Below are 25,826 nucleotides of genomic sequence, written 5' to 3'. Positions count from 1 at the left end.
TGTGCTGTGTGCTGGAGGGGTTCTGGGGGGCAGCTGTGGAGCTGGTGCCTGTTGTGCTATCAACAACAAGCTCACGCCAGCACCTATTTTTAGCAAGGCTTGCTGCTCCTCAGGACAGCCTGAGCAACATCAGTGCCGTGTGACCAGCAGCCAGCACACACTGCTGCTTTGTGAGCAGGAAAGACACAGGCAATTTTATTAAGTTATTTATTAATCTAGAATACAAGCACTACTGCCTGTTCCTCATGCCTAAAAGGAAGGCCCAGGCCTGACAAGGGTTTGTGAACATCATGACTGTAATTGCTTTAGTTAACACAAAGGAAGTGAGGTTTCAGAGTCTTTGAGGGCAGCTGCCTGCTCCTCAGCACAGTAGTAAACAAGTATTGTAGAGAGCACTTTGTTTGAGAGGGGATTGACAAAGCTCAAACAGAACCAAGAGCTACTGCTCAGAGCTCAAGGAATCTGATGAGAAAAAGCACTTTATACAAAGGAGAGACCCGTTCCCAGGTCGCTGGATCTTCAGAGGAACAGTAGCCCAACTCTCTACAGTTTAATTCCCAATTCCCCCAAACTTCCTCAGGTCACTTAAGCCCTATGAAGTGGCTGCACCAAGCTTGAACTTGTGTAGAAAATCCTTTTTAATTTCAAAGGCTAGAATGAGCCTAGGAGTCAGGCTGACAAGCCTTCCTTCTTCCCTCCTCCATTTAAAAACAAAACAAAAACAAAAAACCATGTATTTACAGCAAATTTAACAGCAAGCTAATTGGCTATACACAATTGTTAAGAGACTGCAAAGGGCCAGGCTGCTGCTCTGTGTCAGTTGAAGTTGTGCCACTTGCATAGAAAGGGCAGGGGCATCTCCTCAGGCTGTATTAAAAAGGAAGTGGCTTTCAGAAGCCAGGTTACTGTCTGCTGTCATAAGAAACCCAGAATTTAGCAGCAGCACACGGAAAAGGCTGTTTGCAGGCAAGTTACCTGGCTACCGGTGGCGAGTCTGAACATGTGCCAGGAGCAGGAGGGCAGACCAGGCAAGTTGTCAGTGCCCCACAGCCTAGGTTGGTGTGGCAGCTTTCCAGCATGTTTGTATGGCAGCATCAGTAATTAAATCTCTTTTCCACGTTCTGGGAAAGCAACTCCCTTTTAGTCAGACTCTGTTTTCAGCTCTCCCTGGCATCAGGTCCAGCTGATTGCCCTCTTTCCTGGCACTTGGAGCAGAGGAAGAGCAGCTTGGTTTGGCAGGTAGAGCTATGGCGTTTAACAGTTTTGATAAAGGGGGGGGAAGCCAGATCTGAAGTCCAGGAGCTGCAACTTTTAGCTTCTTTCCTTGTATCCTCTCCCTCCCCCCCCCACACCGGAGTGCAGCAATCAAGAAGCAAAGATCTTCCGTGAGGCTGGCATATCCAGCTGCTTCACCTCCATGGGCACGTTCTCCTTGTTTTCTGACCCAAGCTGTTGAGGCCTCTTCTGGAAGTAGCAAGCTCGGCAGACAGAGTGGTATTTGTCTGCTCCTCCAATCACTTCAACCTATCAAGGAAATCAGAATGACTCTGCAGAGATCAGCTTACCTGAGAAGATCCTTTCTAGACTAGCAGAGCTGGCAAGGTGGAGCTGCTATAGTGCTTTGTGTTCCAAGGGAACTTACCTCCCTCTCTGCTCCCAGCCTCTTTGTGTAGGAGGCCTCTCGGTAGCACTCCATGCACACAGCGTTCAGCTTCACCACGCTCTCAGCCAGCGGAACCAGGTTCAGGATGCTCCCAAAAGCCTGCATCGAGACAGAGGCTGTATTGTTGGTTGAGGTTCCCAGTGCAGCTGCTGTACTAAAACTAAAGCATTTTTACCTTTCTCTGGAAAGTCCCATCAAGAGCAGCAACAATGATGGTTTTCCCAGCGTTGGCCATCTTTTCACAGAACTCCACAATGTCTGGGAACTACAAGAGGTACAGAAACAGCAGCTTCAGGAGGAAGAAGGAGCAATGCTCTGCTCCAGGTCTAGCAGTGCACACCCCAGGCCACACACTTACAAACTGCCCTTCATCGATGCCAATGACTGCAGAGCCCAGAGCCTCCTGGTACACATCCTTAAGGGCACAGGCAGGGCGGGCCTCCATAGTGTTCCTGAAGGGGAGCAGAAGGAGAGGATGAGCCAGGCAGCCCAGCCACAGGTCCACGGGCACAGATCCTCCTGCCCATAGCCCACCTGTCATGTGTGGAGACGCCGGTGGTGCAGTAGCGGGTGTCCTTGGCGTATTTCACCAGCAGACACCGGTACTGAGCGAGCTGGAAGCGCCGCACGCGCCGCATGAGCTCTGTGCTGCGAGAGCAGGAGTCAGCAGACCCAGCCACAGCCTGCTGCAGCCCAGCACATCCCATCCCGCCCCGCCTTACCTCTTCCCAGAGAACATGGGGCCGAAGATCACCTGGAGACAGAGCCACACGGTCAGTGATGAGGTGCCGGACCGCCATCGCCCCGCTGCAGCGCTTCAGCCCCCACCCGGCCCGGCACGGCCGCCCCGTCACCCCGCACAGCCGCGGCACCGAACCATCCCCCGGCCCGGCCCTCCATTACCGGTGCCGCGCAGCCCCGGGACTCGGCATCCCCTCGCAGCGGACCCGGCCCCACCAATCCCGGCTCCGCCCGCACCCAGCGGCCCCGCCCCGACCGGTACCTGGATCTGCCCACGCGGGCGGCTGGGTGAGCCGGGATGCACGCCGGGCACGGTCAGACAGCTCATGGCCGCGCAGCTGTTCACAGACCGACCGACCGACCGACTGACCGACCGACTCACAGCCCGCGCGCGCGCCGCCGGACCGGCCAATCCGCGACAGCCTCGCGCCCATGGATCGCCGCCGCCGGCCAATCCGAGCAGAGTTATCCCCGCAGCGCCGACCAATCCGGGCGCAGGCGGGAGAATTCTCATTTCTCGCCGCGCTTCCGCAGAGCGAGCTGCTTTCCCGGCGTGCCCCGCGCGAGGCTCTGGCGTCATCGCTTCGTCCACTGGGTCAGAGGCCTCAGCTCGGCCCCGCTGCCCGGCCTGACCCGACACCCGGCGGCCAATGGCCGAGGGGCGGCCCCGCCCAGTGCCCCGACCCGGCCCGGCCGCCAGCGGCAGCGGAGCTGGGTGGTTGAAGAGAAGATGGGACGGTGGCAGGACATGGATCTGGAGGTGCGGGGCGCGGGGTCTGGCAGGGCTGAAGCCTCCTCCGGTGCCCCGGGTCCGGCCGCCCCCTCCATGCAACCCCGCGTCCGTGTGCCCGCAGGAGCTGGAGGAGCAATACTCGCCCAGCCGCTGGTCCCGTCGTATGGACAGCGAGAGCGTCATCCGGGCCCACATCGATGTGATGACCGCAGGTGGGGGGGCGCGGCCGGGCCCGGCGGGCGGCACCGAAGTGGGCACGGCCCCAACCCGGGCCTGCAGAGCTCAGCACGGAGCTGCGGTGCTGCGTACGGCCTGCGGGCTGATTCTCCCCCGGCCCCACAGGAACGCAAAAGGCCCAGGCTGCTTCACAGACCTCGCTGCATGTCCCCTATGGAGATGGGGATGGGGAGAAGCTCGACATTTATTTTCCTGCGGACTCTAAAGAAAGTAGGTGGTGAGCGTGGTGACTGGGGGGTGAGGTCATGTCTGTGTGCTTACCTGTGCTGTGCTGTGCAGCTTTCCCGGTCTTTGTCTACATCCATGGTGGATACTGGCAGTGCTTGAGGTAAGACAGACTTCTGATATGGGCTCCCTTGAGAAGGGAGCTCCCAGGCCTCCTTTACATCTTCCTTCTCTAGAGAACAACACTAAACCCAGACTTTGGTATCCTGGACCCAATGGCCATCCCAGCCAGCTCCATGAGGACATCTATCTGTCCCCTGGAGCTCGGCAGCTTCTCTCTCTCCGCCCCCCCACAGTAAGGACGCATCAGGTTTCGCAGCCCCTGCGCTGCTGTCGCAGGGCATTGCAGTGGTGGCCATGGGTTACGACATCGCTCCCAAAGGTATGCAGGGCCCAACGGGGGGGCATGACTTCCCCCGATGGCCTGGTGCCCATCTGGCTCTGCACTCTGCTCAGGTCACATGGATGCAATGGTGCTCCAGGTGCGGCGCAGCCTTGCCTTCCTGGTGAAGCAATACCACAGGATCAGGTGGGCAGCATGCAGTGCCTGGTGTCCCTGTTTCCTGTGCCAGCAGCCTCTACTGCTTCTGTCTGGTCTCAGGCAGATTGTGTCCCTGTTGCTCCCTGGGTGGATTATTGCATGGGGGTGGCTGTGACAGAAACAGAGTGGGGAAGCCCTGAGTTATGATAAAGACCTCAGTGCCTTGGTGCAGCACCACTGACTGCAATCCTTTCTCACTGTACAATGGTTCAGTTGGTGGACTGGGAAATATGGCCACTCTGCAGCTCCTGGGGCACTGCAACTGGGATGTCCCCAGCATGTGACACGCTCTTTCTTCATGCTTATGGCTCTTTCTCTCTAGGGGTATTTACTTGTGTGGGCACTCGGCAGGGGCTCACCTGGCAGCCATGGTCTTGTCCACAGACTGGACAGAATTTGGAGTGGTTCCAGATATCAGAGGTAGAGCCTTTAGAGACCCCTGTTCTGGAGGGCTGGTGTTCAGCACCAGGGGGCTGCACCCGGGCATCTTCCGCTTTACTGTTCTGCAATCTGTTAAGCTGATCACTTGCTTCAGCTGGTTGCATCTTGCACATCCTGGGGGAAGAAGAATCTGAGCTCCTGGTGCAGCCCAGCAGCCTCCCTCTATTGCTCTAGAGCCATGGGGACTTAGGCATGAGGAGGCCTGAACTGCAGAGCCACTCACCCACCACATCTGTGTTTGCAGGAGCTGTTCTGGTGAGCGGTGTGTATGACCTGGAGCCCCTTCTGCACACCTACGTGAATGATGCACTGAACATGAGCCTGTGAGTCCGTCTGCGGTAGAGACGGCATGTGGAAAAGGGCATGGGCAGCTTGTGAGCATGTGTGGCTTTGGTCAGCACAGCCTGTGGGCAAACACCAGCAGCTCTGCAGCCTGCTCTGCCCATGCATGCAGGCCCTGCACCCTCTGTCTTGCTGGTGCATGCTGCTGAGGGTGTGGGGGTGCACACAGGCACACACACTGGCTGTCACTGCAGTGTCTCCTCCCCAGGGAAGTGGCCCAGAGGAACAGCCCCATCCTGTGTGTCACACAAGCAGTGCCTGTGGCTGCATCCTGTGAGGTGCTTGTGGCTGTGGCCCAACACGACTCCCCGGAGTTCCGCAGGCAGTCACAGGAGTACAGCCAGGTGAGCTATGCAGGGATGCTGTGTGGGCTGCCCTACTTAGACCTGCTCTGCTCCCTCTGCAAACCCTTAAGTGAAGCGGGCTCTGGCTTGGAGATTTCTGAGCTGGTAATGCAGAGCTGCAAAGAAGAGAGTGGGGCTGGCTGCACTGCTGAATCAGGACTGCCTCCTGCTTTGGGAAGGTGCCTCTTCTTGCCATTGGGCCCAGCTCTTTCTTCCAGTCAGCTCTGGTGATTAAGAGCTCACGTGCTGTATCAGAGTAGTATTTCTGCTGCTGATGTGATGACCACCCTCATCAGGGGAGAATGCTGGTCCTTGCTGAGCCGTTGCTCGTGCTGTGCTGTGGGGCCCAGCTGGGGTTCCCCCTGCCAGCACTGATCTGTCCACAGGCTCTGCGCTTAGCTGGTTGGTCTGTCTCTTTGTTGGATCTTGCCAGCGTGGATCACTTTGACATCATTGAGAAGTTGTCAGAGGAAACTTATGTCCTCACTCAGGTAAGGGGGAGAGGCTCTCTCCTGCAGCCACCACCTTTTGCTGTCCTGAGTACAGCTCAGAGCTGCCAGGCCAGGAGGGAGGGCAGTTGCAATGGGTGTTTTCCCCCAGCGTGAGGCGCTGTGGGGCCAGGCACCATTCACAGCATTCGGTTCCTCATCCCAGGTGATTCTGAACATGATTGCGAGAGCTTGATGACATGTTGGAACAAACTGGAGATGGAAACCTCAGCCCTGTGCAGTGACAGACAGCCTTCATGCACTCTGCCCTGTGCTTGTCCTTGTTTTCTCTTTCCAGCCCATTGGGGCCCCTGTGGCACACGGCAGTTACTGCTCCAAGATACCATTTTTGGTTCTGTAAGGGGCAGATGAGCCTCCACTGCTCCTTCCAGCCTGCCAGCAGCATGCCATCACAGCAGGAGAGCTCCAGTTAGCACAGGCGAGTGTCAGTGATGATATTCCTTCATTGAGGTGTTCCTGTGCTTCGTGGATGTTCTCTGAGCTGGACCATCTGTGCTGAGCAGAGCTGACTGCCTGCTGTGGGTCTGTCTGCTGACTGGATGTTGAAGTTTGTTCCTTGAAGCTGCTAATTGCCAATACAAAATAAAATAGGAATAAGTGCTGCCTGGGTGGAAATCTTGGGAACGTGTAACTGTGCTCAGCTATTGAGCATACTTAGCTGATGCATAGAGAAGCTGCTCTGGCAGAGTTTGGGTCCTGAGGAGGGCAGTTCTGTGTCAGGCAGTAGGGAGAGCACCACACAGCTCTTTGTGCACACGGGGCAGAGGGGCCCTGCAGCAACACAGCCACTGTCACGGGGTGCAACAGCAGCAGTTACAGGAGCTGCCTGCAGGCAGGCAGAGCTGTGCTTGGGACAGCCCTGGTCAGACAGGAGCTCTGCTGCTGGGAAGTAGCCCTGTTCCTGTGTCTGTGAGGCACCTGCATGTTCTCAGGAGCACTTCTCCTTCCATGGAGACCTCCAGGCCTTGGCAGCATCCGTGCTGCAGAGTAAGGGGAGGAGCATCTTTGGGGGGAAAAAAACATTCTGCATTGCCAAAAAATGTTTATTTAGACCTCAGTTGCCTCACTAGACCAGTAAGAACTGTGCTGAGCACAGAAGGCTGCAGAGAACTCTTCCTGCCCTGCTGTTCCTGTGCAGCATGACCCAGAGGCCCTGGATGCTGCTTGTCCTGCTTTGGCTGTGTGGTGTGGGCCGTGGCAGTCCCAGCTGCTGTGGGCTGAGGACTGGAGTGCTTGGGATGGTGCATGCTGGATGGAAAGTGGCCTTGGCATGGCCAGACTGGTGGTGTGAGCTGTGGGCACGTCTGGGAAAGAAATTGCCCCAGGAGGTGTGGTGCTCTTTTGGGAAGCTGTGAACTGCGGTCTCCCTAGGGTTGGGCTTGCATGCTGGCTTGCAGGGGTGGAGATGGTGCTGCAGCTGGTTGGGAACATGCCTGGAGCACGCTGTGGGAGGTCCCAGCCCCTTTGCCAGCAGCTGCCCCAGCCCACATGCTTGCCTGCTGCAGCCCAGCAGGGATGGCTCTCCCACGGGGCTGGGAGGAGGCACTCAGTGCTCTCCTGTGCCACGAGGACCGGGGCCCCGGCCCTGGGCCAGCTTCTCCTGACACTTTCTGGCCACAAAGCCCAGCTTGTTCAGAGCGAGCTCAGTGTCATGGGCTGAGACATCACAGTGCCAGACCGCACGGACAGTGCGCTCCGACCAGGGGAACAGCAGGACGCTGACAGTGCAGCCCGTCTCAGCCAGCTCCTCCTCGCTCACTGCCTGCAGGTATGTGCAGAGCTCTGCCGGGGGCAGCCCCTTCACTTCCACCATCACGATGTTCGTCTCTACAGCCGCCAGGCTGACAGAGCAAAGAGGCGAGTTCAGCTCCTGGATGCCTGTGGAGGTGCAGGCTGTCAGGCTGCTGCTCAGTGCTCCAGCAGGAGGCTGCTCAGGCACTGCCGTCCATCCGCAACAGGACCCGGCTCTGCAGCTGCGCACCGAACCTGCAGGGGAGCGAGTTTATGCTGAGGGCACCAAATGTCCCGAGGAAGCTGAGTTACCTTGAGCGAAGCGGCAGGCGTTGTCGTGGTCTCTGCGCAGCGTTTCCTCTGCCTGCTCCAATCCAACGCGGGCAGCAGCCGCCAGCACGCCCGCCTGCCTCATCCCTCCTCCCAGCAGCTTCCGCACCCTCCAGGCCTCCGCCACAAATGCCCGGCGTCCGGCAAGCACTGCCCCGGCCGGGGCACCCAGGCCCTGCAGATCCAGGAAGGTGGTGTGAGCGCTGCCCGCAGCCTGAGCACCGTGTCCCCGCCCCGGGCTCCCTGTGTGAACTCACCTTGGAGAAGCAAAGGGACACGGAGTCGCAGTGCTGGGTGATGCGGGCCGGCTCCACGGCCTGGGCCACCGCTGCATTCATCAGCCGTGCTCCATCCATGTGCACCCGCAGCCCATAGCGCTCAGCCAGCAGGCGTACCTGGGTGGGGGCGCAGCTGCTGTGAGCTGTGCTGTGCCGTGAGGACCCCCAGCCCCGCCGGCAGCTCCCACCTGCTGCAGGTAGGTGAGAGGCAGCGCCCGGCCGCCTGCTGAGCTGTGCGTGTTCTCCACGCAGATGAGCTCGGGGCGGGGGTGGTAGCGGCTGCCGTGGGCCTCACGGATGGCCAGCTCCAGCTGCTCCAGATCCAAAGTACCATCAGGAAGGTCTGACAGAGCCTGTGAGTGGACCCCTGCGACCTGCACAGGCAGCAGAGCTGGAGGGAGGTTGCCCTGCCGTCTGTTGTCCCTCAGTCTCCAGTCCATCAGCCCCAGTCGTGGCTCGGGTGATGTTGTCACTGACCCGAAGGGGACCTTCCTGCTGCCAGAGGAGGGCAGCAGCAAGCTGCTGTTTGCCCTGGGGCATCCCCTCACTTCCCCAGTAGCGCAGCACCCACCTGTGCAGCCCCGCCGTGCTCATAGACGTGCAAGTGGGCCTGGGCACCCAGCAGCAGCTGGGCCCCTCTGCGCTGGCAGTGGCACATCACTGAGGGAAGAGGGGAGCGAGCACAACGTGTGAGTGTGGGGCTGGGTGCCCCCCCCCCCGGCAGGAAGGGGGTCACTCATCTGCAGTGGGTAGAGGGAGAGTGGCCCCAGAGTGGTATTGCAGTGCCGCAGCTTTCATGTGCATGGGGCTGAGCGTGATGCAGGGTCTGCTCCTGGTGGAGGTGCAGAAGCTGCCGCTCCCCCAGCCCTGCGGCCATTAGGGTGGAAAGCATAGCAGCTTTTTGAGCAGGACCAGGACTCTCCCAGAGAGGTCTGGGACTGCTTGTACCTTCTCCATCCTTTGCTGGGGGGCCATGAACCAACCCCAGCGATGTAGGGCAGGGAGAGCAGCACTGGGTACTCACCTGCAATGAGGTTTGCCATTGTAGCCGTGGGTACAAAAAGGGCATCCTCCATTCCCAAGATCCTCGCAGCCAGCTGCTGCAGCTCTGAATAGAGGAAATGTGCAGAACAAGGGTGGGAAAAAGGTCTGCACTACAGCCATATGTGCTCCATACGTCTCCTCCCCAGCACAGCCTTTGGCTCGGCCCGGGGAGTGTGACAGTGCAGCAAGGGCTGCCTGCCGTGCGCTCACCGTTGACCGTGGGGTCTTCGCCGTAGTCGTCGTCCCCCACGGCGGCCCGGGCCATGGCACTGCGCATAGCGGGGCCGGGCTGCGTGACGGTGTCGCTGCGCAGATCCACCACGTGCTGCGGGCGCCTGCGGGGACAGCGAGCGAAGGGGTGGTCCGTGCTGCTGGGGAGGGGCTGCCCACCCCTGACCCCCTTTTCCCCCCCCCCCCCCCCCCCGCGCCCGAACCGACCCCCACCCCCCCCTCCTCCGGCCCCGGGAACAGCACCCCCCCCCCCGAGTGGGGCCCGGCCGCGACCTCCGCACGCACCCAAGCGCCGCTCCGCCCCGCAGCGACCCCGCGCCGCCCCCGGTCCCGCCGTCCCCCGCCATGGCCGCGCCGCCGCGGCGGGACCCCGCTCCGTGCAACAGCGCCCGGCGGAGCGCAGCCCCCACGCCCCGCGCCGCCAGCATCGCCGGGACCGCCGGGACCGCCCCGCCGCAAGGGCTCCCGGGGCACGTAGTCCACTCCGGGATCGGGCCCGGCTCCGCTGCCCGCGGCCGTGCTCTCCCCCCGGCGGGGCCGCGGCGTGGCAGCACACCGAGCCCGCGGCGGGGTCCCCGTCCCAGCGCTCCCGTGGGCGCTGCCGAGTGCAGCCGGTCGCCCCGCTGCTGCCGCTCGGGACCCCGAAAGGACCCCGGGGCACCCGCCCGCAGCACCCTCCCCAGCCCACGCCTCTGTGCCGGGGGCAGGCTGGGGCTGAGGGCAGGCACCGTTCGGTGCAATGTGCTCAGCGTGCCCCGGCCCCGCTGGCAGATCCCGGGGAGCACAGGGCTGCCAGCCCCTGGCCGGCCACGTGCTGCGGCTCTGCGCGCACATGGAACTGCGCGTTCAATGGCGATGGCTGCTGCTGCGCTGCTGACGGGAAAGGCACGGAGTGACCTTTGCTGATGGGAATCGGCTCCAGCTTCTGGCTGCATCTGCCCTGCAAACAGCTGACATGCGGTCCTGTGGCACTGCCGGGTGCTCGCGGCTTGGGGCCGTGCTGGTGTCAGCTGTGGGCAGTGCTGCGATGCTCAGCACTTTTTCCTGGCACCGAGAAGGGGGATCCGTGGGCATCTGGCTGCTGGCATCAACCCATGTGGTGCACAATGGAGCACGTGCACAGAATGGCAGTGAGACCCCCGCCTCATCCCATCGGGCAGGAGGCCACACATGGGATGCTGTGCAGGACAGAGCCGTCCTTCAGGGAGCACCCTGTAGCACTCAGCAGCTTCCAGCCAGCGCTGGGGGTTGGGTGCAGGTGTCCATCCCTCCCCTTGCACCTCCCTGTGCCATGTCCCCAGTGCACTGCCCGTGCTGCCGCTGCCCTTTTCCTTCATCGCCCGACTCCAGGCCCTGCATTGGAGCCCCCACAGCCCCCGGCTCAGTGCAGCTGTCACCCTGCCGATGAGTGAGCCATAAACAGTCCTTCACGGAGACGTTTTTCACACACAGGGCCACATGTTAACAGTTTTTCTTTATTTACTGCCTCCATTTCCTCTTTGTTCCAGGAACTTGTCCTCCAACTTCAAGCCGCTCATGATTAGGCAAAAAGGCCTCTAATCTCCCCGATCTGATTTACCGTCACTGAGAGCAGGCGCTTCCCGTTACTGGCCCTGGACCTGGGAGCAGGGCCGGCCGCACTCTGCCGGCTCCCCGCGCCTCTCCTCCCCGAGGCTCCCCTGCTGCACACGCTGCCTTCCCAGCAGCTTCCTCTTCCAGTAAGCGTGGGGCAGCCTGGGGCTGGGGAGTGCAGCCGTGGCTGTGGGCAGGGGACCGCATCGCGCCCTGCTGCTGCTCCTGGCACATGGCAGCTCCATGGCAGCCGCTGTGTGGCGAGGCTCCTCGGCAATGCCCGTGTCCCACGAGCTCCTGGGGCTCTGCTTGTGGTGCTCTGTGGCCCTGGGTACCTGGAGACCCTGGGCGGTGGGCTCATGGCCACATATGGGGATGAGCCGAGGCCGCAGGTACACGTGCAGCATGGGGACCACTGGTGCCTGGCGGGTGGCCAGGGGGCTCGGTGGGAATGGGCCGTGAGTGACTCCCACCTGGCAGCCCTGTCCCCACAGCTCCCAGCCCCGCTGAGCATGTGGCCGCTGCGGGCTGAGCTCACGCTACTAAGGTGCCTCCCCGAGGCTAAAATTAGTTGCTGAGCCCTGGCTGAGGAACGGAGCCCGCATCCCGCTGGGGAGGATCGGGTTTCCCTACGCCTCCCCCTGCCACGGGAGCTGGCAGCCGCCGGGGCGATTCCCGGAGCCGGGCCGGGCTCCCCCCTGCCTCCGGCCCCACAGGCAGCTCCAGGCGCAGCCGGGTCTCGGCGCCGTGCCTATGCCCACGGCGGTGCTGTCCCGGCCCCTTCCCGCCCCAGCTCTGGGAGGTAGGGGTCTGGGGGCCACAGCTTCGGCACGTCGTCCCCCCCAGCAGGTCTCTGAGGTGGGGGCTCCCCATTTGCTGCCCTGCTCTAACTGAGGCTCTTAGCACTGTGGCTGAGGATGGGTCCCACAGTGGGGCCGCTGTGGGGTTTGGGTGGCGTGAGGCTCTGGTTTGGGACTGGCGCTGCTGCAGCTATGCAAGCTGTGGGATGTGCTATGCAGGGCTGCAGGGTGCTGGGCAAGGAGGGCTGGCCGCAGAGCCTGGCAGGGACTGGAGCCCCGGCCATGTGCTCAGAGTGTTTTCCTCCGGTGCTGCCTTGGCCCCGTGGCCTCGCCGTGTGCTCTGCGGGGTGTGATAACTCATCCCGTGTGCTGGAGCCCGCCGGCCTGGAGGGCCCTGCTTGGATCTGGTGGGCAGGGAAAGCACAAGTATCAATCATTCCCAAGCTGTGGGAACCGTGGAGCCAAGTGATTTCCTACTGTCGGGAACTGCAGAGCGATGCCTGGAAGCGCTGGGACGTGCTGGGCTCCTGGCTTAGCCAGCCTCGGGACAGCCAGGCCTCGGGCATGCAGTGCTGCACCGTGCTGCACTGTGCCGAGTGGTGCCGTGCTGTACTGTACCGTGCCATCTGCTGCTGTGCCATCTGCTGCTGTGCCATGTGGTGCTGTGTGATGCCGTGCTGTGCCACGCTGTGCCATGTGATGCTGTGCCATATGGTGCCGTGCCATGTAGTGCTGCGCTGCCACCTGTGCCACGTCGGTTCAAGCTCTTTGGGGCACTCCAGCAGCTGCTTACACCTGCAGCACCCAACGAACCAGAACCCAGAGCCAACCTGGCGCTGGGGGAGCTCCCGGCAGCGCCCATCCCATCCCGGCATAGCGCGACCGTTCGTCACCAGCGCTCTCCCCCAGGGCAACGCTGCCGTGCCGAGGCCGGTTCCTCCCGGCGGAACGGTCCCAGGGCTGGGCTGGGGCAGCCCCGAGCCGCTGCGGACGGGGAGCCGGGCCCGGCGGGGGCTGCGCGGGAGGGGCCCGGGGGGGCTCCGGCGATGCCTCGTTCGGCCGCCCGCCGGACTGCAGCCGCCCCGCGCCGGGCGCCCCATCCAACCTGCCGGCCGCGGGGCCGCCCGGTGACCCCTCCCTCCGCCGGCAACAACTTTTCCAGTAAAACCACTGCAGAAATCCCGGCTTCCCGACAGGCCCGCCCCTTGGCTGCCTTGGGGGGGTGGGGGCCGCGCTGCGCTTAACCCTTCCCAGGCGGGCGCAGGTGGGAGCGCGGCGGGCGGCGGGCGGGGGGCCCGGACCGGGCGCAGCCCCTGCAGCGAGCGGGGAGCTCCGAAGCAGCTCCGGTGCCCTCCGGTTCCAGCCGCGGGGTGTTGGGGAAGAAGAGACAGCGGTGTCACCGCGGGAGGAGCGCACGGGCCCGGTTCTGGGGAGAACTTCGAGTCCCATCCGAGGGTTCACGGGGAGCGGAGGGATGGCAGTGCCCGCGCGGGTGATGCGGCTGTGCGCTGGGATCCCTGCACGTGGATCCCGGTCGGCCTTGCACCGCTATGTTTGCACTGCGATGTGTTTCCCTTCCCAAAGTGTTGCTGACGCTGCTGGAGGAGGGATTCAGCCCCACACACGGCATCAGGAGCCGGGCGTGGGCTGGGAGGGATGCCCGAGTCCGAGGGGACCCGAGCACGGCCCCATCCTGCGGGATGCAGGGCACCCAGCGCTCCCCAGCGCTTCTTTCTGGGGTGCAGCCTGAACCCTGAGGGCTGCATCAGCCACCACTGTGGTTCGGGAGGTGTGGAGCAGCTGAGTGAAGATGGGGAGAAGAGCCCACTGCAAGGTGGGCACAAGGTGCTGTCTCAGTCCTGGAGGAGAGGATGCAGTGGGAATTGTCAGCACGTGAATGGATTTGGGACGTGTCTTGTGGTGATGAGCAGTGCGGGCAGCATCAATTCCCATCACACCTGATCCCTGCTGCTGGGAGTGGCGGACAAGTGTGAGCAGTGTGGATGGGCAGGCAGGCAGCCTGGCTGGCACCAGCCTCAGCCCCAGTGTCCTGGGCAGCTTCTCCAGCTGAGGGTCTTGGCTGGGCAGGGCACCCAAGGAAGCAGGGTGCTGTGTGGGGCTCAGTGGTGCTGGCTGCCTGTTGTGCCCTGCCTGCTACCAGCCCCAGCCCCACGCTGGCTGCTGTGCCAGCCCCGCCAGGGCTGAGGTAAGTGCTGTAATTGTTTTCTCTGTGGCCCAAGATGAATAATTGAGAGGTCTTTGAGGAGAATTAATTAGCCCGTTTATTGGCAGTAAATGCTTTTCTCCAGATGATGAAATAGATCCTGCGCCACACATGGGGCAAGCGGATGCAGGCTGCTGAGGCTGCTCAGCAGAGTGCTGGTGCCAGGGCTGTGGGATGGCCGTGCTGCTGCCCTGTCCCTGCCCCAGGACAGTGGTGGTACCCGTGCTTCCTCACACAGCCTCATGCAGACCCTTGTGCCTGGTGCCTGCTGTGCTCTGTGCGGGGACACCAAGGGGCAGGAGGCTCTGCCTGGAAGCTCCATCCGTGCTGTTCTGCACCAGAGACCGGAGACAAAGTGCAATGAGCCACAAGGGTGCAGAGGAAAGGAGCCGTGTGCTGTGCCCCCGTGGCTTGCGCTGCCTCCAACCCTCCAGGGGCTCCCACTCTGCACAGCCCATGCTGTGTTCCCTGCTGCCTCCTTCCTTGTGGCTGCCCCAGGCTGTGCCAGCTGGGCCCGAGGCTTGCATCTCCTCCACCTCTTCTCTCCCCGGGGTGTGAGGGGAAGGGCCATGCATGGCCAGAAATGCTTAAACAAGGATTTCCTTGTTGCTGCATGAGCTGTTTGCCTTGCTCCCAGGCCAGCCGTTAATGAGGTTTGGCAGGAGGCACTGGCAGCCCCAGCCATCGGATTTCTATAAATCAACCTGGTGCTAATGCACGGGGCTGGCTGGGGCTGCTCAGCCTCAGGGCACGGGTTTGCAGCCCATGGGCTGGTGGGTGCTGCCTGCTGGGAGGGGACCCGTGCACAGCCTATGGGGCCAAGGCTGCTCTGCCCTGTGAGGGTCAATGCTGTCTGTGGGCTTGGGACAGCCAGATGAGCCCTTTTGGGTTTGGGGGAATGTTGGAGTCAGCAGCCCCAGAGGTGACTGTGGGGACCATCTGGCTGTGAGCAGCTCCTGGGAGAGACGTAGGCAGTCCCTGGACATGGAGCATCCTGGAAAGGCAGATGGGGAGAGAGCCGTGGCTTCCCAGCAAAGCAGGAGTGGCCCCTTCAGCCATTTGTTTCCAGGAAAGTGTAAAACAAAATAAAGCAGTTCCCCATGGCCAAAGTCCTGCCGTGTCCTGGTCCTCGCCCCTCACCTCTCTTCTTGCAGAGACCAGAGAGATTGCTGTGTGCTCAATGCCACTGGGGCAGGAGGATGGAACGGGCATGGCTCAGCCCCACGTGCACCCTGTTGTGGGGTCAGGGCCTTGCGGTTGGTGTGGTGGCAGTGCACTGCCCATATACCCCATGTATGATGCATGCCCAGCATCCCCCTGCCCTGGGTACATCAGACATGCAAAGCAGGGCAGGCAAAACACCAGCCCTCCGGGAAGCAGTGCTGCAGCTGTGGCTGGTGGCCATTGCCACAGTCCATGACCGCTGCTGGGAAGCACCACCGTGCCCACATGGGCCACTTGCACCAGGGCTGCCTGCAGCAGATGTGCTGTTGCAGCAGCCAACGCAAGGTGGTACCAGGGATGCAAGTCTGCAGCACTGGGCCGCGTCCCCAGCATGGCAGGAGCTGATCTGTATGGAATGGGGCACTTGGGAAGGTGCATCCCTATGCGGGCTGCTCCTGGAGCGTGTCACCCTCCAGCAGCTCTTTGTCCAGGAAGGGAGATGCCAGGAAGCAGGACGTTATCTCTGCTTCCCCACAGCAACGTACTCAGCTCTGGGATGATCAGGGCTGCTTGCTCTCCTCATCTTGGGTTGCTTTTGTTTCTTTGGGACCTGTCTCTGTCTCTCTGGGCAGCTCTCCAGTAGCTCCTGCCAGCTTTGCACAGCCATGTTTGCCAGCGCCCTCTCTCCAGCTGGAGCTCCTTGGTGCCCCCACTCACCTGATGCCCACACGTTGTCCCCAAGGTGGATGGGCTCAGTGCAGGTTGGGGATCGCAGCACTCCCCACAGATGCCAGGGCAGCACTGGGGATGCCTGGCAGGAGAGGAGGCTGGGATGAACCCATGTGGGCACGCTCTGGAGGATGGAGATGGGGACATGTGTAGTGGTCATGGGGCTGGGGGCAGCTGCGTTGCTCCTGCAGCCCTGTTACTGTAAAGCTGTCTTAGAGGAAGAGCCGCCAGTCTCAAAGGTGATGTTTCAGTTCCTGCTCTGAGTGTATTTCCCTCTTTATCGAGAAACCCCTCTGCTCTCACTGGGAAGGAGTTTCTGCAACGTGTAGAAACTGAGAAAAACCCACATCCACACGGCCCCGCCGCCCACCTGGGCTCAATGCATCAGCTCTCGTGGGGGCACCCAGGGGTTCTGCAGGGAGCTGCCCCCGACTGCAGCCTCCACTGCTCCCATCACCCACGGTGCCATCGACTGCTGGGTGGAGGGGGAACGCTGCTGGGACTGCGGCTCCACTGCAGCTGGGGCTGAACACTTCCCCTTCCCTCAGCACCTGCTTGTGAGTGCAAGTGCAGCTGAGGGGCCCTGAACCGTGTCTATCTGCTGAGATGACAGCAAACAGCTGTCAGAGCAATACTGAGCGCGGGCAGTGCTGGTGAGCCCAGGACTCCGCCTGCGGCTGGGGCAGCAGGGGGGGGGGCAGGGGCACCTGCACCACAATGAGAAGCCAGGCAGGGGGTGCCCATAGAAGGGTTGTGCCCCGCAATAGTGCTGCAGAGGTGGCCACAGGAGCAGGGGAGCATCGCACATGTGGGCGGTGGGAACAGGAACCTCCTGCATGGGCGGTTGTGCAAGGAGCAGGGACACACTCCGCATGTTGGTTCGCACACACCCAGGGAGGGCACGGGCTGTGACTTCCCTCTGGCCGTTTCGAAATTCCACCGCTCTTACAGAAAAGCCCCTGGGCAGAATTCCTGCAATGTGTGATTCATCCCGCCAAGCTGGAAGCAATGACTGCGCTTCTCCAGTAAGCCCTCTTCAGCAAAGCAGATGAAAGGGGCAGCTAGTGCTGCTGAGCCCTTGTTATCACCAGAACCAGATGTGAGGTGATGGGGCTGCCCTCAGCCCCTGCTGGCATCATTGCGTTGGCACAGCTGGGGACAGCAGCCGGGGTGCTGAGGGACCATAGGTGCTGAGTACTGGGTTCCCTTCTGCTCTCATCCACCTGCAGTCCAGCTGCATGTCCCGTTTGTCATGGCAAGGACTGCACCAGGTGCTTCGGTGGGACCGTGAGGGCACTCGGGACAGCCCCTTCCAGGAAGTGTGTGCAAGGGCAGCCAGACTGCAGAGTTCCCGACAGCAGCTCTGGTTTTAATAACAGCAAATCAATGGATGCCCGATTCCGGCCAGAGCAAACCCCTGCTGCCTCCTTTTCAGGGCCTCCCAGGCAGGTGGCTGCTGCAGGGGCATGGACATGGGATGGGAGTGCAGACCCTGCACCTCTGCGTTTCCCGATGCCCGAAGGCCCCACGTTCCTCAACCCCCGATGCTCACTGCTCCCCAGCTCTGCAGCTTCACTGTGTGTGGGGGTCCTGGCAGCCCCTGTGCCCACCCTGTGCCCATGCAGGTGCTCCCTGCAGGCTCTGCTCTGCCCTGGGCACTTCCAGCTGCTCCCAGCTGCTCGCCTGTCTCCAGCCCCGAGCTGTGATTCAGCCCTCCTTCCCCACGGGGTTTGCACAAACCTTTCTGGTCTCTTTGTGCTTGTTTTGAGAACAGATTAGTCATGGTTCTTAACTGGCTTCCAGCAAACTGCACAACGGCACCATGGAAAAATGAGAACAGCAAAGTGATGACTCAGCAGGGCTCGTGCTCCTGTCCCCTGGGTGGCAACTGCCCCCCGCTCCTGCATGGCCCTGGGGACGGCAGGGGACCACCCAGCAGGCACAGCTGGGTGGGCAGTGCAGGAAGGGCAGCCTGGGGGGCATCGCTGAGCCCCCCACTGAGCCCAGCGTATGTGGGCTCCCTGGCTCCCTGCTGGTGTCTCGCTGCCCTCCTTGGGACAGCTGAAGTACCTTGCTCTCCTGGAGCACGCTTCCCACTCCTGCAGGGCCGTGGCCCCTCCTGGCCGGTACCTGTGCACCAGGGCTGGGTGATAGGAACTCCTGGGGCGGGCCCTTACCGTACCTCACACCTCTCTGTGCAGCCCTTTATTGCCCAGCCTTGGCCGGCTGCCTGGAGGCACGGCGTGCTGCCAAGTCTCCGTGCCAAGGTGGCTTATTGTGATACCATGGCACTGGACACCAACTGGTGTCGGCTGCCAAGGATGAACAATATAATTGCTGGAATTACAGTAAAGTGCTCACATTCCCACTCATTAACTGCTGAGATGGGGCCCCTGGGTCCTTCCAGGGAACATCTGCTCCAGCTGTGACCTCTATCAGCAGCACAGCCGTCCTTGGGGAGGGAGGAGTCCCCAGCCCATCTGGTGCCAAATAGGGATGGGGGCTATTGTCACCAGGCCTGCTATGTGTAGAGCAGGGCCCCAGGCAACAGGACACACACCTCCTGGTTCTGTGCTGTGCCCAGCAGTAGGTTTAATGTTGTTCTGCTGAGACCATTATGGCAGCACTGCGCAGCGCTTCATCTGGAGGATGGAGAGCAGCCACTGGGCTCCTGCTTAGACTCTGGATAACAGCACACAGTGGTTGCTGCTCCCTGGCCAGCCTGGGTGTTGACATCCTGCTGCTCCACAGCCTTCTCTGCAGCACTGGCACGGGGGCAGTGGTGGGGCAAAGCTCCTGTGCCTGAGCCAGGAGCACCTCTCCAGCCTTTGCCCTTTGCTCCATTCTCCAGGCTGTTACCTGGCACGGATTCAAATTGGAGCTGCTTTCTGCCCATGTACTCAGGAGCTGTAGGACAGGAGCAGCGTGCCAGGCGTGAAGAACCCCAGGGCATTGTGTACCAGTGGGAGCAGGCGGGCAAGCAGGGCTGGGCAGGGAGCAGCAGTGCCAAGCTCACGGGTGCCGGGTCCACATGCAGTCACCCAGTCCCAGGCTGTGTGAGAATCACAGCTGCCGGCTCCTGTGACAGGGAGGAGGCCAGGGCTGATGTGAGGCCAAGGGATGCTCCAGGGCTGGGGTTTGGCACCTGCCCACAGCTGCTCTGCCAGGGTCATCCAAGGACGCCGCATTGTGCTCGGCAAACACACATCCAGGGCGGCCGGCTGCCCGCTGCCTGCAGTCCCACAGGGACCTCCCGTGCTGTGCCATCAGCACGCCTGTGCCCAGAGACACTACAGCCATCAGCAGGCACCGTGCCGGCTCTCTCTGCCACGCAGGTGCAGGAGCAGCACGGCCAGGGCTGAGGTCACTGCTGGGGAGTGGAGGAGGGAGCAGGACTGGCACAGAGAAGGCACAGAGAAGTGGGATGGGGTCTGCTTGCAAGCTGGGACCCTCAGCTCGCCCCAGGAGCAGCTGTCCCACGGCAGCACCCAGCTCTGGGCCCCCAGTATGGGTAGCAGCGGGGCTGGCAGGGACGTGTCCCACAGCACCTCTGGTGCTGGGTTGCTGCTCCTCATCCCTGGCCGTGGCCCCAGACTCGTCCTGCGGCTTCCATCACCACAGCAACGTGGCTTTGTTTGAAATGTTCCTCTGAAATGTCAGGACTTTCTTGGGCCTCCAGCTGCTGCGGCCGGGATGAAAACTTCCTCTGTCGCTCTGGAGATGCACGGGGGGGCAGGGAGGAAGGGGGAGTTTCCACCCCCAGGGCAGTGGGAGCTCTGCCTGTGTAGCTGAGGTTCCCCATGCCCACCCTGTGCTCTGAGCCCTGTCATGATGCGGTGGTCCTGGTGTCATTTCTCTGTGTTTGTGCCCCCCCTGGGAGCATGGCAGCATCCCAGGGCAATGCAAACTGCAGCATGTGGGCATCAGGACCCCTCTGTACCTCTGCAGGACTGGGAGCCAGTGCTGCACACGGCTCTGGGCGCGCATCACTTACCAGCATAGGCTGCACAATTCCTTGTGGCACAGAGACACCAACTCCTGCCTCCCAGAGCTTGGCATTGCCTTCAGGCATGGGGGCACTGTGTGCTGCCTAGGGATAGCTGGATGGGGAGCATGGCACGGCCCTGCAGCACCATGCAACAGCAGGGTCCAGTGAGTGTGCCGGCGGGAGGCAGCCTGGGCAGCGCAGCCTTGCCAGCAGCAGTGCTGATGGAAGAAGTGAGGAATCTGCAGCTGCTGGCTCCCTCCACCAGTTTACTGCTGGTCTCGCTGGAGATACAGCAACAGAGAGTTGCTGTATCTCCAGCAACAGAGAGGGGTTTCCATGGTGACTTACACAGGCCTCTCTGTTAACTTCTGCAACCCAAAACATGGCCTGGCCCAGCGCAGGGTCCCGCTGCTGCTATGTGCTGCCTGCAGCCTGGAGCAGCTGGGGATGCTATGGGGCACAGAGTGCCCGTGGGCCTCGGGGACACCAAACTGCAGAGCTGCTCCTTGGCAGCACACTGACCTACCGCTGCCCTGAGCCCACAGCCAGCCCCACAGCACTGCACCGTGGCTGAGATCCAGCTTCCCGGCAGCACGTGCCAGGGAGCAGATGTTTCAGTCCCTGTTCCCAACTGTCCCCACGGCCCTGGCCCCACAGGAGGAATTGCCATGTAAGGAGCAGGTGGTGCCATTTACAGTAAGTCCCCGGGCTGCTGCACAGCCTTTTCCTGCATCCTACTGGGAAATGTGGTGGTGGATGTGGGAACGTCCTGGCGCTGCAGAGCGTGGAGCAGAGCAGGAGGAAATGCGTGAGGGGTGTGCCGTGAGATCAGGGTTCTCTGTATAGCCCTGGTGGGCAACAGTGCTGCTGCTCACTGCCACCGACCCCGAGTGGCTGTGGAGCTGCTCCTGCACCCTGCCCTGGTGCAAGGCGAGGAGATACTGGTGGTAATTACCTGTCAGCTCAGAATGCTGACCTCTCTCCATCCTCTGTCCCTCCATCCCTCCCAGCTGCTGTGGGCTGTAGGTCATGCCTGGCACCAGGGTTGGCCTTTCTGATGGGCTGTCCTATGGACCAGCACTGGGATGGTGCCTGCAGTGCAGCTCGGGGCCTCTGAGCCCACAGGCAGTCATCACGAGTAGAGGGGCTCCAAGCAGAGTCACAGCCACTGCTCCAGGAGAAGCACAGAGTTGCTGGTCGGCCCAGTGCAGGGCTGCAATGCCCTGTGAGCTTGCCTCACTCCCTGGGGGCAGCTCCCAGTGTGCCTGGCTGAACTCCAGTGCACTCTGGTTACCTATGACGGATCTCTGTGCCCGGCAGAGCCCTCCCGGCTGCCTGCTTGGCTGGGGGCTGTCTGGCAGCGACAATCACAGACTGCAGTTGTTTCCTGTTTTTGGGTCTGCAGATGCTGGTACGCACCATGGAGCAGGTTTCCTGCCACCCTCTGACCCTAGAGGGCTTGGGTTTACCATCCTGGTGGATGCTTCCTTCTGATGCCAGTAACCTGCTGGCGGCACGGTGGGAAGAGCCCGGCCCGGGGCAGGGTGTGGATGTGGGGTCACTGGTACAGCTGCTTGTCCCTAATTTCCCAGAGACATATGTGGTGCCCGGGGCCAATCCCCTTACCTCCATGCTGGGTTCACGATCAGGAACACCCATCCCCTGCAGAGTTCCCTGCATTATGCACCCAATGTGCAGCCCCTGCTCATGCTGGGGGCCGGTTCCCAGTTCCCAGGACAGAGGGCTGTGCACCATCTGGGCCGGATGGCTGCACACTGAGCAGAGCTCCGTGACAGAAGAACTCTTGAAAACACAGCCTGGGGGCACAGAGCCCCCTCCCACAGCTGTGCACAGGACCGTGCTCACTGCACAGCATTCTGTGCCCGCGCCCCTCCATTCCAGCTGTGTTGCTGTGCAGGGCTGTGCCAGGGCGTTATGTGAAGCTCAGTGCAGAGCTCAGCATGGCAGGGGGGCTGCCTGCCCACAACAAGCTTGAGCGGCCACTTGCATAAGTGGGGCCAAGTCCGCTCGGCTCCTTTGGGAAGGCGAGGGGTTTGTGAAACCTTCGGCAGGGATTTGCCCACTGGCCGCCGCATCACCGCCGCTGTGAGGTTGGGCGCGTTCCAAGAACCCCGCGGCGCTCACAGGGCTTCCCGGACTCCCGGTTCAGCTGTGGGTTGCAGTGCTGTGCACGGCGCGGGGCCCTTGCTGGGAAGCGCAGAGCTGGGGCTGTTCTCATAGGGATGTGGTTTCGCTGCCCTGCCCCGGCAGAATGCAGGGAGCCTGGGGGTGCTCAGCCCTCTGGGGACCGTGGCTCCCATCTCCACCGTGCCCATTCCCAGACCATGCAAGGCAGCTGCCCTTCACCCCTGAGAGCAGGGATGCCCGGTTCTGTCAGCACATGGAGTGAAAAATCTTCCAGGTCCAGCCGCATGCGACGCTCCTGGTCCCTCTCCGGAGGGGCTGCGGGCTTTGGCAGTGATGCTGTCCCACGCCTCTCCTCCACAGTCCTGGTGCTGCCAGGGGCTGAGGAGTGGCAGGGGAGCCCTGAGTGGGGATGTGCCTCAGCAGGGCTTGGCGGGCGGCCACCCGCATGCATGGACATTCCTCTCATAGCTCCAGCAGGCGCCCAGGCAAGCTGCAAGGCGCTTCCTGGCAGCCCATGAGCTGTGGCCCTGTAGAGCAGCACCAAAATAGTCACTGGGACTGTGCCGTGCCTGTGAGCAGAGGGAGGCACCCTCACCACCCCTCTGCTCCAGGGCAATTCCTAAGGGAAACCTCGACGGCTGGGGGTTCCCCAGGCAGGAGCACAGAACGCAATGCCCAGCGTGGAAATGCCCAACACCGTGTGTGTGAGACCTTCGGCAGGGATTTGCCCACTGGCCCTGGGGGTGCTGTGGAGAAGCTGCAGGGCACACGGGGTGCTTGGGATGATTTCTACCTCTGGGCCTCTCACTGCATTGCTCTCGGAGCCCTGTGCCTACTGCACGCCTCCGCCCCTCCCAAAGCTCAGCGCAGGTCGGGATGCCCGTGGAGCGCAGCGCTGCTGGGGGGGGGGGGGGGGGGGACGCTTTCATTCAGGACACCGTGCCATGGCAATAAGCCCAGCTCCTCTGTGCCCTGGGGACAGAACCGTGTCCTGTATTCCAAGGGACCCTTCTCAGCCGCGCTTCGTGTGTCCGCAGCCGGTCCTGTCCCCCAGCGCAGCGCTGTGGTGGGCTCACACATACCTGAACGATGGAGCAGCGCTTACGCAGGCGGGCGGTGAGTCACTGTGGCAGGAATCACCCAGCGCCGCGGCTCCAGGAAGCCGGCACTTACGCGCTGTAAACACAATCCCGGCATCGCACGAGGGCAGCGGCCGGCGAGGGGGGGGGGGGGACGGACGGGGGACGTGCGTCACATGGGGGGCCACGGCCTCGAAGGGCGAATGGGAGGAAACAGACGAGATTGGGGAGGGAGGGGGGGGTTCATTAAAAAATAGTGCTCTTTATTATAAATTATGGAAACGTTTCCTTTCTGAATATAAATATAAATATGTGCAAAGTTTCATCTGAGTTTTGTTTTGGTTGAATTTCAAGCATGGTTTTGCTCAGCCCTCAAGGCTGGAGGTGAAGATGGAATCTTTATAAAAGACAGTGATTCACGTAGGCCTGTAAACATCCCTTTGGTTCAAAATTAAAAAAAAAAAAAAAAAAAAGAAACAGAAAAAAAGACAAAAAAGACAAAAAAAAACCAAACCACCCAACTGCTTCTCCAGGCGGGCGCAGATGAGCACTCACAAGGGGTGCACTCAGGGCATCCTCCTGCTGTGATCCCACAGGCACCAGTGCCCCACGGAGCAGTGAGCCATGCTCAGGAGTGACAGAACAGTGCTGATACCGTGGCCATTCGGCCTCCACGCAGGTGTGAGCAGACAGAATTCCATCATGGCATCACGACCAGCTGTTCCCCTCTGGCTTCATGGTGTGCTACCAGGACCGTTACTTTCCAGCATCACTGAACGATGTGCAGTAACCCAGACTGGGAGAATATTAAGGCTTAGTCTCCTGGAAAATGGCAACGAGGGCAAAAAGGCAGCAACCTCCAAGCCTGGGGCCCGGTGTGAAAGGAGCTTCCACAAGGAGGCAGCAAGAGGTAAAGTACAGTATGGGCAAAAACCACTTTCCCCTTAAAACTGAGGAACAGCGTTAGGCACCGGCTGGACTCCGGTGTGCGTCCTTCTCTTGGGCACAACTCCAGCACAACTCCAGCACAGTCCTAGCGGGTGCATCCTGGGCTGCCCTGGGCCGGGCTGCACTACAGCACCCACAGTCCGACCGGAGCGGCCCCATTGCCCCGGAGCATCCCCCAGAACAAGGGGTGCAAGGCTCAGCCCCGGGTCCTCAGCAGCTCGTCCCCAGCACTCCTCTCCTTGCATGGGGAGAGGCTGCTCGTGCCCCGCGTGTCCCTGCTGCCACGGGCGTTGTGCCTGTCCCCTGCTCTTGTGCTTGTAGCGTGATCTCCCTCCGCCAGCCCCTTAGAGGGGGGCATCGTACTGGTCCAGAAACTCCTTGATAGGAGCTGGCAGCTGAGTCATCTTTTCATAGGAGTCCAGGTGCCCGTTGACAGTCTTGCGGCAGAGGTGCTGCAGCGTGGAGACGCTGGAGGAGAGCGGGCGGCTGAGCACCAGAGGGATCTTCTCTCCACCCGAGTAAATGTAGTAGGTGCGCTTGGGATGCAGGGCCCCTCCGGGCTGCTCGGGCCCGGCGCAGGGGGTGGGCGGCATGTAGTGGTGCACCAGCTTCAGCACGCAGTCGAAGCGGGGCACGGGTTGGCTGCTGCGCGGGTCGCTCTGCAGAGAGAAGCTGCCGCCCTCGCACTGGATGCGCAGGTTCTTGGTGCCCGACTCCGTCTTGACGCTGAGAGTGAAGAAGTGCCGCTGGTCCGAGCTGTCCCTGATGAGGAAGGTGCCGGCCGGCTCGGCGCTCAGCAGCACGTTTGCCTCGCCGCCCGTCACCGTGCTCCAGTAGAAGCCGCTCTCCTGCAGCTTGCGCACGGTGTTCACCACCAGCTGGTACTCGCTCTTGGAGCTGAACGTCTTGAGGCGCAGGCTGGTGTCCAGGGGGCGGCTCATCCCGGCGGCGGGGAACTTGCTGTGGGTGACCATGGCGCACGGAGCCAGCTTTGCGCGCTCGGGGTGCTGCTGCCGGGAGCAGCGGCCGCTACACCATCACCTGCGGCACAGACGGCGGTGAGACTCGGCAGCCCCGAACCGACCCCCCCCCGGGGGGCCCGCGGCCCGGGGGCCCCCCCCCCCCCCCCGGGGGGCCCCCCCCCCCCCATCTCCATCCCCAGGACACATTACCGACATCCCTCCAGGGAGCACCCTAAGTCCCTGTTTCTCCCCACCGCGGGGGGACCCTCTCCGCCTCCCCGTCCCGTCCCGTCCCGTGCCAGTACCTGGGGCGCAGTGCCGGTCTCGGTGGCGGCCGGGGCGCGGGGCTCGTTGCGCGGCGGCGGACGGCGGCGGAGCTGCCGGGGCCGCCCGGGGAGGCCTCTTATAGCGGGCGGAGAGCCCGCCCTCGGGTTCTTCCTGGAACTGCGCGGCTTCTTGTAATGCTCCCCGGCGCCCTCCCCGCGCCCCGCCCGGCTCGGCTCGGCTCGGCTCGGCTCAGCGCCAGGCACCGCCGGCCCATTCCGGGCAGCGCGGCCGCCCCCTCCCGCTCCCATTCATGCTCTTTTCCTTCTAAGAAGAGGTGAGTCCCCGGCCAGCCCGGGGACTGCGGCCCCCTGCTCGCTCTCCCCCCACCTCCGCCCCGAGGTGCACAGCAGAGGATCGGGGGTCCCGAACCCTCAGGACCGCTCCGCGGGACCCCCGGACAGAGACGCTGCGGGATCCCTGGGTCCCAACCCGGCAGCCTTCGCGGGGAGCAGCGAGACACCCGGCCCGGCCGCCCCCATCCCGCTGCCCGCAGTG

General features: G+C 62.1%; 4 protein-coding genes across 4 annotated transcripts; 1 reads left to right on the top strand and 3 right to left on the bottom strand.

Moving 5' to 3' along the window:
- Positions 1-193: 193 nt before the first annotated feature.
- On the bottom strand, positions 194-2,798 carry TK1 (thymidine kinase 1). Its single transcript, XM_042884016.1, has 7 exons — positions 2,667-2,798; positions 2,386-2,417; positions 2,198-2,311; positions 2,022-2,115; positions 1,839-1,928; positions 1,643-1,762; positions 194-1,524 (listed from the first exon to the last, which is right to left on the bottom strand). Exons 1-7 carry the CDS (start codon positions 2,730-2,732, stop codon positions 1,366-1,368), a joined length of 675 nt encoding a protein of 224 aa, XP_042739950.1. The 5' UTR covers positions 2,733-2,798; the 3' UTR covers positions 194-1,365.
- Positions 2,799-3,058: 260 nt separating this feature from the next.
- Positions 3,059-6,377, top strand: AFMID (arylformamidase). Its single transcript, XM_042884015.1, has 11 exons — positions 3,059-3,164; positions 3,259-3,349; positions 3,480-3,584; positions 3,654-3,702; positions 3,896-3,981; positions 4,056-4,128; positions 4,463-4,560; positions 4,826-4,904; positions 5,132-5,267; positions 5,654-5,758; positions 5,922-6,377. The coding sequence occupies exons 1-11, from the start codon at positions 3,135-3,137 to the stop codon at positions 5,949-5,951; spliced, it is 882 nt and encodes a 293-aa protein (XP_042739949.1). The 5' UTR covers positions 3,059-3,134; the 3' UTR covers positions 5,952-6,377.
- Positions 6,378-6,801: 424 nt separating this feature from the next.
- Positions 6,802-9,818, bottom strand: LOC122186882 (probable low-specificity L-threonine aldolase 2). The gene is made up of 8 exons (XM_042883887.1): positions 9,676-9,818; positions 9,370-9,494; positions 9,140-9,223; positions 8,687-8,775; positions 8,304-8,489; positions 8,095-8,232; positions 7,820-8,012; positions 6,802-7,654 (listed from the first exon to the last, which is right to left on the bottom strand). The coding sequence occupies exons 1-8, from the start codon at positions 9,816-9,818 to the stop codon at positions 7,323-7,325; spliced, it is 1,290 nt and encodes a 429-aa protein (XP_042739821.1). The 3' UTR covers positions 6,802-7,322.
- A 13,518-nt stretch (positions 9,819-23,336) lies between these two features.
- On the bottom strand, positions 23,337-25,365 carry SOCS3 (suppressor of cytokine signaling 3). The gene is made up of 2 exons (XM_042883893.1): positions 25,310-25,365; positions 23,337-25,083 (listed from the first exon to the last, which is right to left on the bottom strand). The coding sequence occupies exon 2, from the start codon at positions 25,014-25,016 to the stop codon at positions 24,387-24,389; it is 630 nt and encodes a 209-aa protein (XP_042739827.1). The 5' UTR covers positions 25,017-25,083; positions 25,310-25,365; the 3' UTR covers positions 23,337-24,386.
- Between the last annotated feature and the right edge of the window lie 461 nt (positions 25,366-25,826).

Source organism: Lagopus leucura, unplaced genomic scaffold, assembly GCF_019238085.1.
Source record: "Lagopus leucura isolate 7727_CA_CO unplaced genomic scaffold, USGS_WTPT01 Super-Scaffold_100040, whole genome shotgun sequence".
Lineage (NCBI taxonomy): Eukaryota > Metazoa > Chordata > Aves > Galliformes > Phasianidae > Lagopus > Lagopus leucura.
The sequence above is the reverse complement of the archived record's forward strand: the minus strand, read 5'-3'. Positions and strand labels throughout refer to the sequence as shown.

Coding starts and splice junctions, on each gene's coding strand:
- TK1 (XM_042884016.1), bottom strand. CDS start 2,732: ATGAGCTGTCTGACCGTGCCCGGCGTGCATCCCGGCTCACCCAGCCGC. Junction 2,418..2,666: donor GCCCGCGTGGGCAGATCCAG/GTACCGGTCGGG, acceptor CTCTGTCTCCAG/GTGATCTTCGGCCCCATGTT. Junction 1,929..2,021: donor GCATCGATGAAGGGCAGTTT/GTAAGTGTGTGG, acceptor TACCTCTTGTAG/TTCCCAGACATTGTGGAGTT.
- AFMID (XM_042884015.1), top strand. CDS start 3,135: ATGGGACGGTGGCAGGACATGGATCTGGAG. Junction 4,129..4,462: donor AAGCAATACCACAGGATCAG/GTGGGCAGCATG, acceptor CTTTCTCTCTAG/GGGTATTTACTTGTGTGGGC. Junction 5,759..5,921: donor AAACTTATGTCCTCACTCAG/GTAAGGGGGAGA, acceptor TCCTCATCCCAG/GTGATTCTGAACATGATTGC.
- LOC122186882 (XM_042883887.1), bottom strand. CDS start 9,818: ATGCTGGCGGCGCGGGGCGTGGGGGCTGCGCTCCGCCGGGCGCTGTTG. Junction 9,224..9,369: donor CGAAGACCCCACGGTCAACG/GTGAGCGCACGG, acceptor TCCTCTATTCAG/AGCTGCAGCAGCTGGCTGCG. Junction 8,013..8,094: donor TGTCCCTTTGCTTCTCCAAG/GTGAGTTCACAC, acceptor CTGGATCTGCAG/GGCCTGGGTGCCCCGGCCGG.
- SOCS3 (XM_042883893.1), bottom strand. CDS start 25,016: ATGGTCACCCACAGCAAGTTCCCCGCCGCCGGGATGAGCCGCCCCCTG.